At 59.3% G+C, this 13,338-nt stretch overlaps 1 protein-coding gene across 3 annotated transcripts in view; it reads right to left on the minus strand.

Annotated features, from left to right (window-relative positions):
- Positions 1–7,040, minus strand: part of CWF19L1 (CWF19 like cell cycle control factor 1) — a 91,739-nt gene extending 84,699 nt beyond the window's left edge. For 2 of the 3 annotated variants that reach the window (XM_006119605.3, XM_075905000.1), the window contains exons 1-2: positions 6,917–7,040; positions 1,975–2,059 (exon numbers count right to left, since the gene is read on the minus strand). In XM_006119605.3, the coding sequence (XP_006119667.1) occupies positions 1,975–2,059; positions 6,917–6,939 (108 nt within the window). In that variant the 5' untranslated portion in view covers positions 6,940–7,040. The remainder of the gene's footprint in view (positions 1–1,974; positions 2,060–6,916) is intronic. The other variant, XM_006119604.3, reaches the window with a different exon arrangement.
- Positions 7,041–13,338: the final 6,298 nt, after the last annotated feature.

Here is a 13,338-nt window from a genome sequence, read left to right on the forward strand (position 1 = left end):
GGGAAAGGAGGGGTTGAGGTGCCAGAGGTAGGCTCTGGCCAGGAGACTTACCAGCCAACAACCTACTCCTGAATGAGCCTTCCTGCCTGCCCCGCACCTGCACATGTGCTCTGTAAATAACTATGAACCCCTTGTGCTTTGTGACTGCCTGTTACTGAAACAGGAAGCTCCCACTGGCCAGTTTCTGGCCAGAAGCTGGCAAATGAGATTGTGCTAGGGGTGGAAGCAGCTCCTAAAGCTTTCCTCCCTCCCTGCCAGGGTCAGTTTTTAAAGTGAAACTGCCCCGCAGCCATGTTTGTGAGCAGTGTGCAAGTGGGGCAAGGCAAGCAGGAAGCTTGCCTGCAGCTCCCCACAGTGTCCGTGGGCAAGATCCAGTGGCTTGGCAGGCCAGATTCAGCCCTCAAGTTATATTTTGTCCAAGCCTGAAATAAAAGGAGCTTGGCAATGAAAATCTCTGTGTCTCTCACACAGTGTGTGTGTCTTTATTATTCTCACAAACACACACTGTCCTCCACTCTCACCTCCTGACCCAACACACACAGGGGTTGGTTACTTCATTTACTGATTGCAAAGTGTATTATTTTGGGTTTTTGACTGGTCTGTGCATTTCATAATTTTCATTTCTCTCACACTTAAATTTCATTTTTTGACTAGTGAGTTCTCAAATGCCTAACCTATTGTGGCTGGAGTCGTTATCCTTGTGGTAACTGCTGGTCCTGGAAGTGGCTGGCATGTCACTGCAACCCCTGAGAAAGGCAGAGAAGGGGGGGTCTCCCCGGGCTGTCCTTGCCTGCAGCTCCCATTGATCAATAAACTATAGTGGCCAGTAGAAGCGGTGGGATCAGTGCCTGTAGATGAGGGGCAGCACATGGCACCATAGAGCCATTGCTGTACATGCCAGATGCTTTCAGGAGGGGTGCAGGGCCAGGGCAGGAATAAGTCTGCCTTAACCCCACTGCTCCACCACTCAGAAGCCATCTTAGTTAAACAGTGCCCAGCCAGAGCCTGCTTCCTGAACCCGTCCCAGCCCTGAACCTCCTCCTACACCCAACCTCCTATTCCAGATGTGAGTTCCCCTGCACCCAAACTCCTTCCCAGAACCTGCCCCCTGAAACCCCTCCTGGACCCCAATCACCCACTCTGGGCTAAGCCCAGAGCCCCTCCCACACTCCAAACCCCTTTGCCCAAGACCAAGCCTGCACCCCAACTCCCTACCCCAGCCTGGTGAAAGTGAGTGAGGATGGGGGAGGCAGGGGAATGGTGAGGCCTTGGAAAAAGGGTCTCAGAGAAGGGGTGGGAAGGAAGTGGGGCAAGGGGATTTGGGTTTGAGGTACATTTTACATTGCACTTAAATTGAAAAAGTGATCTTGTGGTTAAAAAGGCTGGAGACCACTGATGTACACAGTTAACCAATTAGGCTGGACTCATAGGTTAACATTCATGGATACATGCAGGCTCCCAGTACGCATGGGGATCTGGCTTAAAAGCCAGCTTCTTGCCTGCAGCGGCTCCTGGTGACCACCCCCCCCCCCCACCACCACCACCCCCGCTACTTTCTTTGTATCAGAGACTGCAGTACAGGGACAGAGGGGAAAAGCAGGGGCGAGTATGCATCGGGAGCCGTCTCCAAGACTGGTTCCTAGCACCCACCGGTTCCCGGGAAACCGACTGCTGCCCCATGCATAAACACTGAAATTCTGAGCACTTACATGGTTACTTAATTAAATGAATTTTAATATCCCTAGTACCAACTTTAATGTTCTGAATATTAATATTTGGTCAATATTTTAAAGCTGCAAGCACTAACTAAAAACTATTGTGCTTTAATTCATATTACATTTAGGAGAATCTAACACAATGAACATTTGGCTTTTTTACCATTTGTAGGGCAGGATTTTTTCACTTGCCAATGAGAGGCATTATACAGTGAAACACTTCTAATTTAACACACAAAAGCAGAAATATAAATCTTACATCAAATTCTCCACTTTTCTTCTGAACAGCTTGCACTCTATTGAACAATATATCAAATTTTCCTTCAACATCCCCACAGGCCAGTCTAAGGAGAAAAATAAGAGAGACTGAGAACAAGATGACACCCATAATGAATTAGTGTATCTTTAAATTTTTAATTGGTAACATTAAAAATTGTGACCCTGTCTTACAGCCAATGATTCACCAACAAGGTTTTGTAAAATCCTAACTAAAAAATAACTAATGTCTAAATGCAGATTAATAAGAATTTGAGAACAGATGGCCTGCAACCTCTGAGGACTGGGGAAAATCAAGTGCTGCCTAATGCACATCTCTTCATAATAGATAACATTTTTACCACCCTATATATACCAAATGTATTATATAGTATAATATAGAAGATAAAATCACCTAATTAAAACTTGAATTAAAAGGCACAAGTCTGAATTAGGATTGCATGGGCAACTAAAACAAGAATTTCTTGATTTTTACATATTTAAAGGAAAATATTAATACTCTATAATTTTAAAGAGTCCTGTATTTTTAGTTTCACAAAGAAATAAAAAAGTGCTTGATGCCAGTGGAAGCCCCTATTCCATTTGTATTACAAGCTATGGAGGTCTCAGACACCTAAGGCTTGGAACAGAGCTAAGTCACACCCCAATCCAGACGTTCATTAAAAGCCCTAAAACTGTTAAAAGGCACTAACAATGAGCACTGTGAGTTTCCAACACCTTCTAAACCAGTGGTCCCCAACATGGTGCCCACGGGCGCCATGGCATTTGTGTGCGCCCGCCAAATGCTCGGGGCTGGCCCCGCCCCGGGCACATAGCGCATGTGCGGTGCCGGAGCTGGTCCCAGGAGCATGGCGCACACGGAGCACCGGCCCTGGGAACGTGGCGAAGTGGCCGCCCCGGCCCCCGGGCACGCGGCTATGGCGGGGGGGGTGGAGGTTCTGGCTTTGGGCACGCGGCTATAGGGGGGTGCTGGCTTTGGGCACGCAGCTATGGGGGGGAAGGTGCGGGCTTTGGGCACGCGGCTATGGGGGGGGGAGGTGCTGGCTTTGGGCACGCGGCTATGGGGGGGAAGGTGCTGGCTTTGGGCACGCGGCTATAGGGGGGAAGGTGCTGGCTTTGGGCACGCGGCTATGGGGGGAAGGTGCTGGCTTTGGGCACGCGGCTATGGGGGGGAAGGTGCTGGCTTTGGGCACGCGGCTATGGGGGGGAAGGTGCTGGCTTTGGGCACGCGGCTATGGGGGGGGAAGGTGCTGGCTTTGGGCACGCGGCTATGGGGGGGAAGGTGCTGGCTTTGGGCACGCGGCTATGGGGGGGAAGGTGCTGGCTTTGGGCACGCGGTTATGGGGGGAAGGTGCTGGCTTTGGGCACGCGGCTATGGGGGGGAAGGTGCTGGCTTTGGGCACGCGGCTATGGGGGGGGAAGGTGCTAGCTTTGGGCACGCGGTTATGGGGGGAAGGTGCTGGCTTTGGGCACGCGGCTATGGGGGGGAAGGTGCTGGCTTTGGGCACGCGGCTATGGGGGGGGAGGTGCTGGCCCTGGGCGCGCGGCTATGGGGGGGGAGGTGCTGGCCCTGGGCGCGCGGCTATGGGGGGGGAGGTGCTGGCCCTGGGCGCGCGGCTATGGGGGGGGAGGTGCTGGCCCTGGGCGCGCGGCTATGGGGGGGGAGGTGCTGGCCCTGGGCGCGCGGCTATGGGGGGGGAGGTGCTGGCCCTGGGCGCGCGGCTATGGGGGGGGGGGAGGTGCTGGCCCTGGGCGCGCGGCTATGGGGGGGGGAGAAGGTGCTGGCCCTGGGCGCGCGGCTATGGGGGGGGGGAGGTGCTGGCCCTGGGCGCGCGGCTATGGGGGGGGGAGAAGGTGCTGGCCCTGGGCGCGCGGCTATGGGGGGGGGAGAAGGTGCTGGCCCTGGGCGCGCGGCTATGGGGGGGGGGAGAAGGTGCTGGCCCTGGGCGCGCGGCTATGGGGGGGGGAGAAGGTGCTGGCCCTGGGCGCGCGGCTATGGGGGGGGAGAAGGTGCTGGCCCTGGGCGCGCGGCTATGGGGGGGGGGAAGGTGCTGGCCCTGGGCGCGCGGCTATGGGGGGGGGGAAGGTGCTGGCCCTGGGCGCGCGGCTATGGGGGGGGAAGGTGCTGGCCCTGGGCGCGCGGCTATGGGGGGGGGAGGTGCTGGCCCTGGGCGCGCGGCTATGGGGGGGGAAGGTGCTGGCCCTGGGCGCGCGGCTATGGGGGGGGAAGGTGCTGGCCCTGGGCGCGCGGCTATGGGGGGGGAAGGTGCTGGCCCTGGGCGCGCGGCTATGGGGGGGGGGAAGGTGCTGGCCCTGGGCGCGCGGCTATGGGGGGGGGGAAGGTGCTGGCCCTGGGCGCGCGGCTATGGGGGGGGGGGAAGGTGCTGGCCCTGGGCGCGCGGCTATGGGGGGGGGAAGGTGCTGGCCCTGGGCGCGCGGCTATGGGGGGGGGGAAGGTGCTGGCCCTGGGCGCGCGGCTATGGGGGGGGAAGGTGCTGGCCCTGGGCGCGCGGCTATGGGGGGGGGAGAAGGTGCTGGCCCTGGGCGCGCGGCTATGGGGGGGGGGAAGGTGCTGGCCCTGGGCGCGCGGCTATGGGGGGGGGGAAGGTGCTGGCCCTGGGCGCGCGGCTATGGGGGGGGAAGGTGCTGGCCCTGGGCGCGCGGCTATGGGGGGGGAAAGTGCTGGCCCTGGGCGCGCGGCTATGGGGGGGGAAGGTGCTGGCCCTGGGCGCGCGGCTATGGGGGGGGGAGGTGCTGGCCCTGGGCGCGCGGCTATGGGGGGGGAAGGTGCTGGCCCTGGGCGCGCGGCTATGGGGGGGGAAGGTGCTGGCCCTGGGCGCGCGGCTATGGGCGGGGAAGGTGCTGGCCCTGGGCGCGCGGCTATGGGCGGGGAAGGTGCTGGCCCTGGGCGCGCGGCTATGGGCGGGGAAGGTGCTGGCCCTGGGCGCGCGGCTATGGGCGGGGAAGGTGCTGGCCCTGGGCGCGCGGCTATGGGCGGGGAAGGTGCTGGCCCTGGGCGCGCGGCTATGGGCGGGGAAGGTGCTGGCCCTGGGCGCGCGGCTATGGGGGGGGGGGAAGGTGCTGGCCCTGGGCGCGCGGCTATGGGGGGGGGGGAAGGTGCTGGCCCTGGGCGCGCGGCTATGGGGGGGGGGGAAGGTGCTGGCCCTGGGCGCGCGGCTATGGGGGGGGGGGAAGGTGCTGGCCCTGGGCGCGTGGCTATGGGGGGGGGGGAGGTGCTGGCCCTGGGCGCGCGGCTATGGGGGGGGAAGGTGCTGGCCCTGGGCGCGCGGCTATGGGGGGGGAAGGTGCTGGCCCTGGGCGCGCGGCTATGGGGGGGGAAGGTGCTGGCCCTGGGCGCGCGGCTATGGGGGGGGAAGGTGCTGGCCCTGGGCGCGCGGCTATGGGGGGGGGAGGTGCTGGCCCTGGGCGCGCGGCTATGGGGGGGGAAGGTGCTGGCCCTGGGCGCGCGGCTATGGGGGGGGAAGGTGCTGGCCCTGGGCGCGCGGCTATGGGCGGGGAAGGTGCTGGCCCTGGGCGCGCGGCTATGGGGGGGGGGGAAGGTGCTGGCCCTGGGCGCGCGGCTATGGGGGGGGGGGGAAGGTGCTGGCCCTGGGCGCGCGGCTATGGGGGGGGGGGGAAGGTGCTGGCCCTGGGCGCGCGGCTATGGGGGGGGGGGGAAGGTGCTGGCCCTGGGCGCGCGGCTATGGGGGGGGGGAAGGTGCTGGCCCTGGGCGCGCGGCTATGGGGGGGGGGAAGGTGCTGGCCCTGGGCGCGCGGCTATGGGGGGGGGGAAGGTGCTGGCCCTGGGCGCGCGGCTATGGGGGGGGAAGGTGCTGGCCCTGGGCGCGCGGCTATGGGCGGGGAAGGTGCTGGCCCTGGGCGCGCGGCTATGGGGGGGGGGGAAGGTGCTGGCCCTGGGCGCGCGGCTATGGGGGGGGGGAAGGTGCTGGCCCTGGGCGCGCGGCTATGGGGGGGGGGAAGGTGCTGGCCCTGGGCGCGCGGCTATGGGGGGGGGGGAAGGTGCTGGCCCTGGGCGCGCGGCTATGGGGGGGGGGAAGGTGCTGGCCCTGGGCGCGCGGCTATGGGGGGGGGAGAAGGTGCTGGCCCTGGGCGCGCGGCTATGGGGGGGGGGAAGGTGCTGGCCCTGGGCGCGCGGCTATGGGGGGGGGAGAAGGTGCTGGCCCTGGGCGCGCGGCTATGGGGGGGGGGAAGGTGCTGGCCCTGGGCGCGCGGCTATGGGGGGGGGGAAGGTGCTGGCCCTGGGCGCGCGGCTATGGGGGGGGGGAAGGTGCTGGCCCTGGGCGCGCGGCTATGGGGGGGGGGAAGGTGCTGGCCCTGGGCGTGCGGCTATGGGGGGGGGGGAAGGTGCTGGCCCTGGGCGCGCGGCTATGGGGGGGGGGAAGGTGCTGGCCCTGGGCGCGCGGCTATAGGGGGGGAGGTGCTGGCCCTGGGCGCGCGGCTATGGGGGGGGAAGGTGCTGGCCCTGGGCGCGCGGCTATGGGGGGGGAAGGTGCTGGCCCCAGGCTTGCTGCAAATGGGCGGCCACAGGGCGCATAGGGTTCCTGGCCCCAGGCACGTGGCTCATGGGGGTGTGGCGTATGCACGGCCCCGCCCCCAGGTGCGCGAGTGTCCCCGCCCTCTGGTGCCCAGCAGGCGAACGGCCACGCCCCCTGGCGCCCGGTGGGGGCCGCTGTTCTACAGCAACGCCCTGAACTCGCGCCGCAGCGTGGACTGGGCGGTATCGGACAAGTGTCTCCTGTGGGCGGGGCTCCGGGACAAGCCTCCAGCCCAGGGCGCCGGCAGCACAACTGGGCCCGGACAGAGGCCGAGCCCGCCCGGCAGCAGCGCGTGCCTGGGAAGGGACAAGGGCCTTCGCACCCCAGAGCGCCACCCGCCCCGCCTCGCTTCGCCTCGCCTCGCCTCACACTCTCAGAGGTTTCCCGGACATTGCAACTGCCTCCGCACAGACTGCCCCCAGGAACTGAAACCGTCGTGCGCACACCCTAACCCTTCCCCCCGGAAGCGATCGCCGCGTGCCTCACCCTAACCCTTCCCCCCGGAAGGCGATCACCGCGTGCCTCACCCTAACCCTTCCCCCCGGAAGGCGATCACCGCGTGCCACACCCTTACCCTTCCCCCCGGAAGGCGATCACCGCGTGCCTCACCCTAACCCTTCCCCCCGGAAGGCGATCACCGCGTGCCTCACCCTAACCCTTCCCCCCGGAAGGCGATCACCGCGTGCCTCACACTAACCCTTCCCCCCGGAAGGCGATCACCGCGCGCCTCACCCTAACCCTTCCCCCCGGAAGGCGATCACCGCGCGCCTCACCCTAACCCTTCCCCCCGGAAGGCGATCACCGCGTGCCTCACCCTAACCCTTCCCCCCCGGAAGCGATCACCACGTGCCTCACCCTAACCCTTCCCCCCGGAAGACGATCACCGCGTGCCACACCCTAACCCTTCCCCCCGGAAGGCGATCACCGCGTGCCACACCCTAACCCTTCCCCCCGGAAGGCGATCACCGCGTGCCACACCCTAACCCTTCCCCCCGGAAGGCGATCACCGCGTGCCACACCCTAACCGTTCCCCCCGGAAGGCGATCACCGCGTGCCACACCCTAACCCTTCCCCCCGGAAGGCGATCACCGCGTGCCACACCCTAACCCTTCCCCCCGGAAGGCGATCACCGCGTGCCACACCCTAACCCTTCCCCCCGGAAGGCGATCACCGCGTGCCCTACCCTAACCCTTCCCCCCGGAAGGCGATCACCGCGTGCCTCACACTAACCCTTGAGGGGCATTTTGTTGGTTGAGCGGGTGGCCAATGAGCTGTCACTTTGCGAGCGGAGCTCCCCGCAAATGCCCCTTCCATAGCCCCTGGGCTCAGCAGCAGTCCCGGTACCCGCTGGCTCTCAGGGAGTCCTGCGTTGTGCTTTGATCACCAAGAATTCTGTGAAGCTTTTGGCTTTTTTCAATAAAATATTCACCCTGGTTAGGGATGGGGACACGGTAGCCCCGCCCCCAGCCCAGTCACACTCAGTGATCCCCTGGGCCTCGCCCACCAGTTGCAGGAGTAGCAGTGCTTCCGGGGGTCACATGACCAGGAATAAAGGATGTCGTGTGACCCCCACCGCCCTTTGCCAGTCGGGTGGGTTTGGGCCCGTAGGGGGGGCGGTGTGTGGGGGCAGGGTGTGTATGATAGTGCTGTGCCAGTGTGTGTAGCTGCTGGTGGCACTGCGTGTGGAGATGGTGAAGTAGGTAGAGGCAGGGTATGTGGGGAGGTGGTTGTGCTAGTGGTGCTGTGCCTCAGGGCATGGAGTGGTTTTGCTGGAGCAGCTGTGTGTAGTGGCAGGGTGTGTGGAAGTGGCACTATGGGCAGTATATGTGTGGTAGAGTGAACAGGGACAGGATGTGTGAGTACGCTCTGGTGGCACAACACGGTGTGAGGAAGACTGGGTGTGGCACTGTGGGCAAGGGCAGAGGGTGTGGAGGTGGTGCTGTGTGCAGGGGTGAAGTATGTGCTGGTGCTGTGTATAGGGGCAAGGGTATCTGTGCCCTACAAATTGGGCTAGTGCCAGCAGCTTGGAGCAAAAGGCCCTGCTCACGCACTAGGGCTGGCAGCAGCTCCGAGCAGGTGGCCGCGGGCAGGAGTTGAGCAATGCAGAGCCAGGGTAGGGCCAAGCTCCTGATGCTCTGAAACACTTGGGGCAGGGTGAGCAGGACAACCATCCACGTCACCTTGTGGTGAGTTTTTCCCCGACTCCTTTTTGTCACTGCTGATATGCTGCTGCCTATTATTCATTCCATTAAAATAGTATTGTTTCATATACATTTTAACTCTGATTTCAAATACCAAGAATTCCAAGAATTTACTTCCCTCAAGATTAGTAACTGCTTTCAAATTAATAGAAGTTTTTTGGGAAGACAGCTGACATTATGACTACAGTTTAAAATCAGTGTTGTTAATTTCTCACCTTGCCCTCTGGCAAAGGGTTTTCCATGTAAAGCATGTATCAACTTCTTAAAATATCTGATGTCTGTTTGGTGTACACACAAAATAGCTAGAGCTAGTAGTTACATGGCCCAAAGAATGAAATTAAATTTTATTGCTTTTTAACCAAAATCTGTTTTGGTTTCTGCCTAATTAGTCTAATGATTTTGAGCAGAAGAAAAAAAAGCTTAAAATCCAGTTGACCTACCCATAATTTGTGTATGCAAATGTTGCAGAAATTGTTCTGCGTTTTCCAGCACTCATTTTATTACTGTTTTGGGTCAAGCAGCTAACTGGACAGTTTGTTGTTCCCAGTCTTAGCGGTAATAACATGTTGAGGGTTTAGTTTTCCACGTACAGAACAGACCCACTAATCAGATGCTTAGCAGCCCCCCCAGCCTGGCTGAGGCCAAATCCTACCAACCCACAGCCCCTATATACAGGCTTGCTGTACCCCAGGCCTGGCAACCCAGAGGGACCTAAACCCTGGGGCTGTGTCTAGACTGTATCCCTTTTCCGTAAAAGGGATGCAAATTAGACACATCGCAATTGCAAATGAAGCGGGGATTTAAATCACCCCTGCTTCATTTGCATAAAAATGGCTGCCGCTTTTTTCTGTCTCAGAGCTTTGCCAGAAAAAAGCGCCAATCTAGACGCGGATCTTTCGGAAAATAAAGCCTTTTCCGAAAGATCCCTTATTCCTCTTAAAATAAGGAATAAGAGATCTTTCGGAAAAGGCTTTATTTTCCGAAAGATCCACGTCTACACTGGTGCTTTTTTCCGGCAAAGCTCCGAGATGGAAAAAAGCGGTAGCCATTTTTATGCAAATGAAGCGGGAGTGATTTAAATCCCCGCTTCATTTGCAAATGCGAGGTGTCTAATTTGTATCCCTTTTACGGAAAAGGGATGCAGTCTAGACACAGCCCCCAGCTATTCATCTCACGTAGGCGTTGGGCATAGGGTTGCCAGATACTTTCACAAAAAATACTGAACATTGTGGGGAAAAAATTGGTTGAGCAAAAAAAAAAAAAAAGATTAAAAAAAGCACCAAAACAAAGAGTCACCGTACCTTTAAATCTTTCCCTTCCCCCGCCAGACATGACAAGGGAGGAATGTCCCAAGTATTTCTTCTTCCAGCTAAGAAAAAATGTCTGGTATTTTCCGGTTTTTTAATCAGACAGAAGCCGCAAATACCAGGCTGTCCGGGCCAATACTGGACACCATAGGCGACCGCCAGCATCTTCTTGTGGGGGTGGAGGGATGGGCTTGTCCCGTCACACCCCTCCTCCTCCAGCAGCCTCCAGCTGGCCTGTCCGCCAGTCCATTACGTGTAGACATAGCCCCAGTGATTTCAAATCTTTAGCCACCATCTAGACTGGCAAAATATTCCAGCTTCCACTGGAATCGCAAAAAGACTCTTCATGGGCTGCGTCTAGACTGGCATGATTTTGCACAAAAGCGGTTGCCTTTGCGCAAAATCTTGCCACCTGTCTACACTGACCACGAGTATTTGTGCAAGAACACTGACTTTGTAATGTACAAAATCAGTGGTCCTTGCGCAAATACTCAGACGCTCGCGCTCAGGGATAAGCCCTCTTGCACAAGTATTCTTGAGCAAGAAGGCCAGTGAAGACAGCAACGTTAATTTCTTGCACAAGAAACCCTGATGGCTAAAATGGTCATCAGAGCTTTCTTGCACAAGAGAGCGTCTACACTGGCATGGATGCTTTTGCCTAACGTCGCGGGCCCACTAGCGGCTGCTGGAGGAGGAGAGGGAATTGTGACAGGACGCCCGCACACCCTCACTTTAAATTCCACGCGGCCATCAACAGGGCACTGTGGGGCAGAGAGAGCGCATGTGCGGCATGCTCAAATGCCGCACAAGAGGTAAGAGAGGAGACGCCCGGGCATGGTGTGACGTCATGGCCCAGGAATTTCAAATTGCGTGGCCCAGCTCCAGAAGGAGCTGGGGCCTGACTACAAATGCTGGCCAGCCCGAGCCATTTTTGTGCCCCAGGCCCGGCAGCACCGCCCTTTGTGCACCCGAGGATGCCCCCGCCCGTCCCGGCAGCACTGCACGGCCCCCCCCGAAGCACCCCTGCCCGTCCCAGCAGCACTGCACAGCCCCCCCTGAGGCCCGCCCAGCCCAGCAGCACCACGCGGCCCCCCCTGACGCGCCCTGGGGATGCCCCTGCCCGGCCCAGCAGCACCACGCGGTGTCCCAGAGGCTAGAGCCCGGCTAGAGCCTGGCTGGCCTGTAGCTTGGGCCAGCTCTGACTCCAGGAATTGGAAGGCAGAAGCCGAAGGTAAGAGAGGGGAGGGGAGGGAAAGAGGGAAAAATAAGAGGAAGGGGTGGGAGAGGAAGGGGCTTGAGCTGAGGAGAGGGGGGCAGGTCAGGAGAAGAAAGGGTATGTCTACACTACCCCGCTAGTTCGAAATAGCGGGGGTAATGTAGTCATCCGCAATTGCAAATGAAGCCCGGGATTTGAATTTCCCGGGCTTCATTTGCATGAAGCCGGCCGGCGCCATTTTTAAATGCCGGCTAGTTCGAACCCCGTGCCGCGCGGCTACACGCGGCATGGAGTAGCTAGTTCGGAATAGGCTTCGTAATCCGAACTAGCTGTACTCCTCATTCCACGAGGAGTACAGATAGTTCGGATTAGAAGCCTAATCCGAACTAGCTACTCCGTGCCGCGTGTAGCCGCGCGGCACGGGGTTCGAACTAGCCAGCATTTAAAAATGGCGCCGGCCGGCTTCATGCAAATGAAGCCCGGGAAATTCAAATCCCGGGCTTCATTTGCAATTGCGGATGACTACATTACCCCCGCTAGTGTAGACATACCCAAAGGGAAAAGCACCAAGGGACAGAGTAGAGAAGAGGCAAATGCCAGGGGGCCAAGTGCAGACAATGAGGAAAAGGGCAGGAGGGGAGGTGTCAGTGGGAGGGGGACAGAGTGATGCTGGGAGAGGAGAGGGGAAGGGCATTGGTGGTTAGAGGGGGGAGGTGCTGGGAGGCTTGAAAGAAGGGGTGGGCATGAGGAAGGCAGGGATGGAGCAAGGCATGTGTGAGGGCACAGGGGTATGAGGGGAACGGGGGCAGAGGGTGGTGAGGGGGTGGGCATCAGGGAAAAAGAGGGAAAAGGGGGCAGGGGCAGTGAGGGAAGGGGGAGGCACCAGGAGGATGCAGGGGTAAGGGAAGGTGCAGGTGCCAGGGGATTCTGGGGGTGAAGCAGAAGGGCAGAGACCTGCAGGGGAGGGACCAGCACCAGAGGAGAGAGGCAGGGCAGGTGTGTAGAGGGAGGTGTTAGGAGAGGGGATGAGGAGGGGTAGCTCACATGATCAGAGTGGGGCTACTGGAGGAGTGGGCACAGAGGGAGAGAAGGGCTGCTGGAGGGGGGCAGGTCTCAGGAATTTCTGCAAAAGCACTGATGATCTCATGTAAGATTGTCAGTATTCTTGCGGAAATACTGTGCTGCTCCTGTTCAGACAAAAGTCCTTTTGTGCAAAAGGACCAGTGTAGACAGCTCAGATTTGTTTTCCGCAAAAATGGCGATTGGGGCTTTTTTGCACAAAAGTGCGTCTAGATTGGCACGGATGCTTTTCTGCAAAAAGTGCTTTTGTGGAAAAGTGTCCGTGCCAATCTAGACGCTCTTTTCCGCAAATGCTTTTGACGGAAAACTTTTCCGTTAAAAGCATTTGCGGAAAATCATGCCAGTCTAGATATAGCCCCTTTGTTTTAAGGACAGACCTAAAGCAGACTCCCTGAGGAGTCTTTTCTTTTGCTAGTCCAGTGGAAGCTGGATTCCTTGCCAGTCCAGCTGGTGGCTAAAAAGTTGAAATCAGAGAGAGCTGAAATCACTGGTTTGGCTGAAAGCCAGACCTATTGCAGCCAGTGAAGTGGCGGCAACCAGCAGCGTGGCTTGGAGCGGCGGCAGGCGAGGAGTGGCAACTAGCGGCAGCAGCAGGCGAGAAGTGGTGGCAGGCACCCAGCGGAGCGTCCAGTGGTATGGGACAAGACAGCTGGTGGAGCATGGCGGAGTTTCATATAAGGTGCCCCCTATCTATCCCTCCACCCCCATTTCTACCCAAGTTGGGAGGTGAAACCCTGTGGGTGAACTTTGGGACTCTGGGTGGCACAGACCAGGGACAGAGACTTTTGGGGTGTCGGACTCTTTGGACTTCGGGTGATTCTTGGCTAGGGGCTTGGCTTATGTTTGGGTTACGAACTCTGTTTGTGGTGTTTTCCCCAAGTTAATGCCGTATGACTTTTCTCTCTGTTTCATTAAATGTTTCTTTCCTACACTCAGACTCAGTGCTTGCAAGTGGGGAAGCATTGCCTCTCAGAGGCACCCAGGGGT

This window comes from Pelodiscus sinensis, chromosome 21 (genome assembly GCF_049634645.1).
Source record: "Pelodiscus sinensis isolate JC-2024 chromosome 21, ASM4963464v1, whole genome shotgun sequence".
Taxonomy (NCBI): domain Eukaryota; kingdom Metazoa; phylum Chordata; order Testudines; family Trionychidae; genus Pelodiscus; species Pelodiscus sinensis.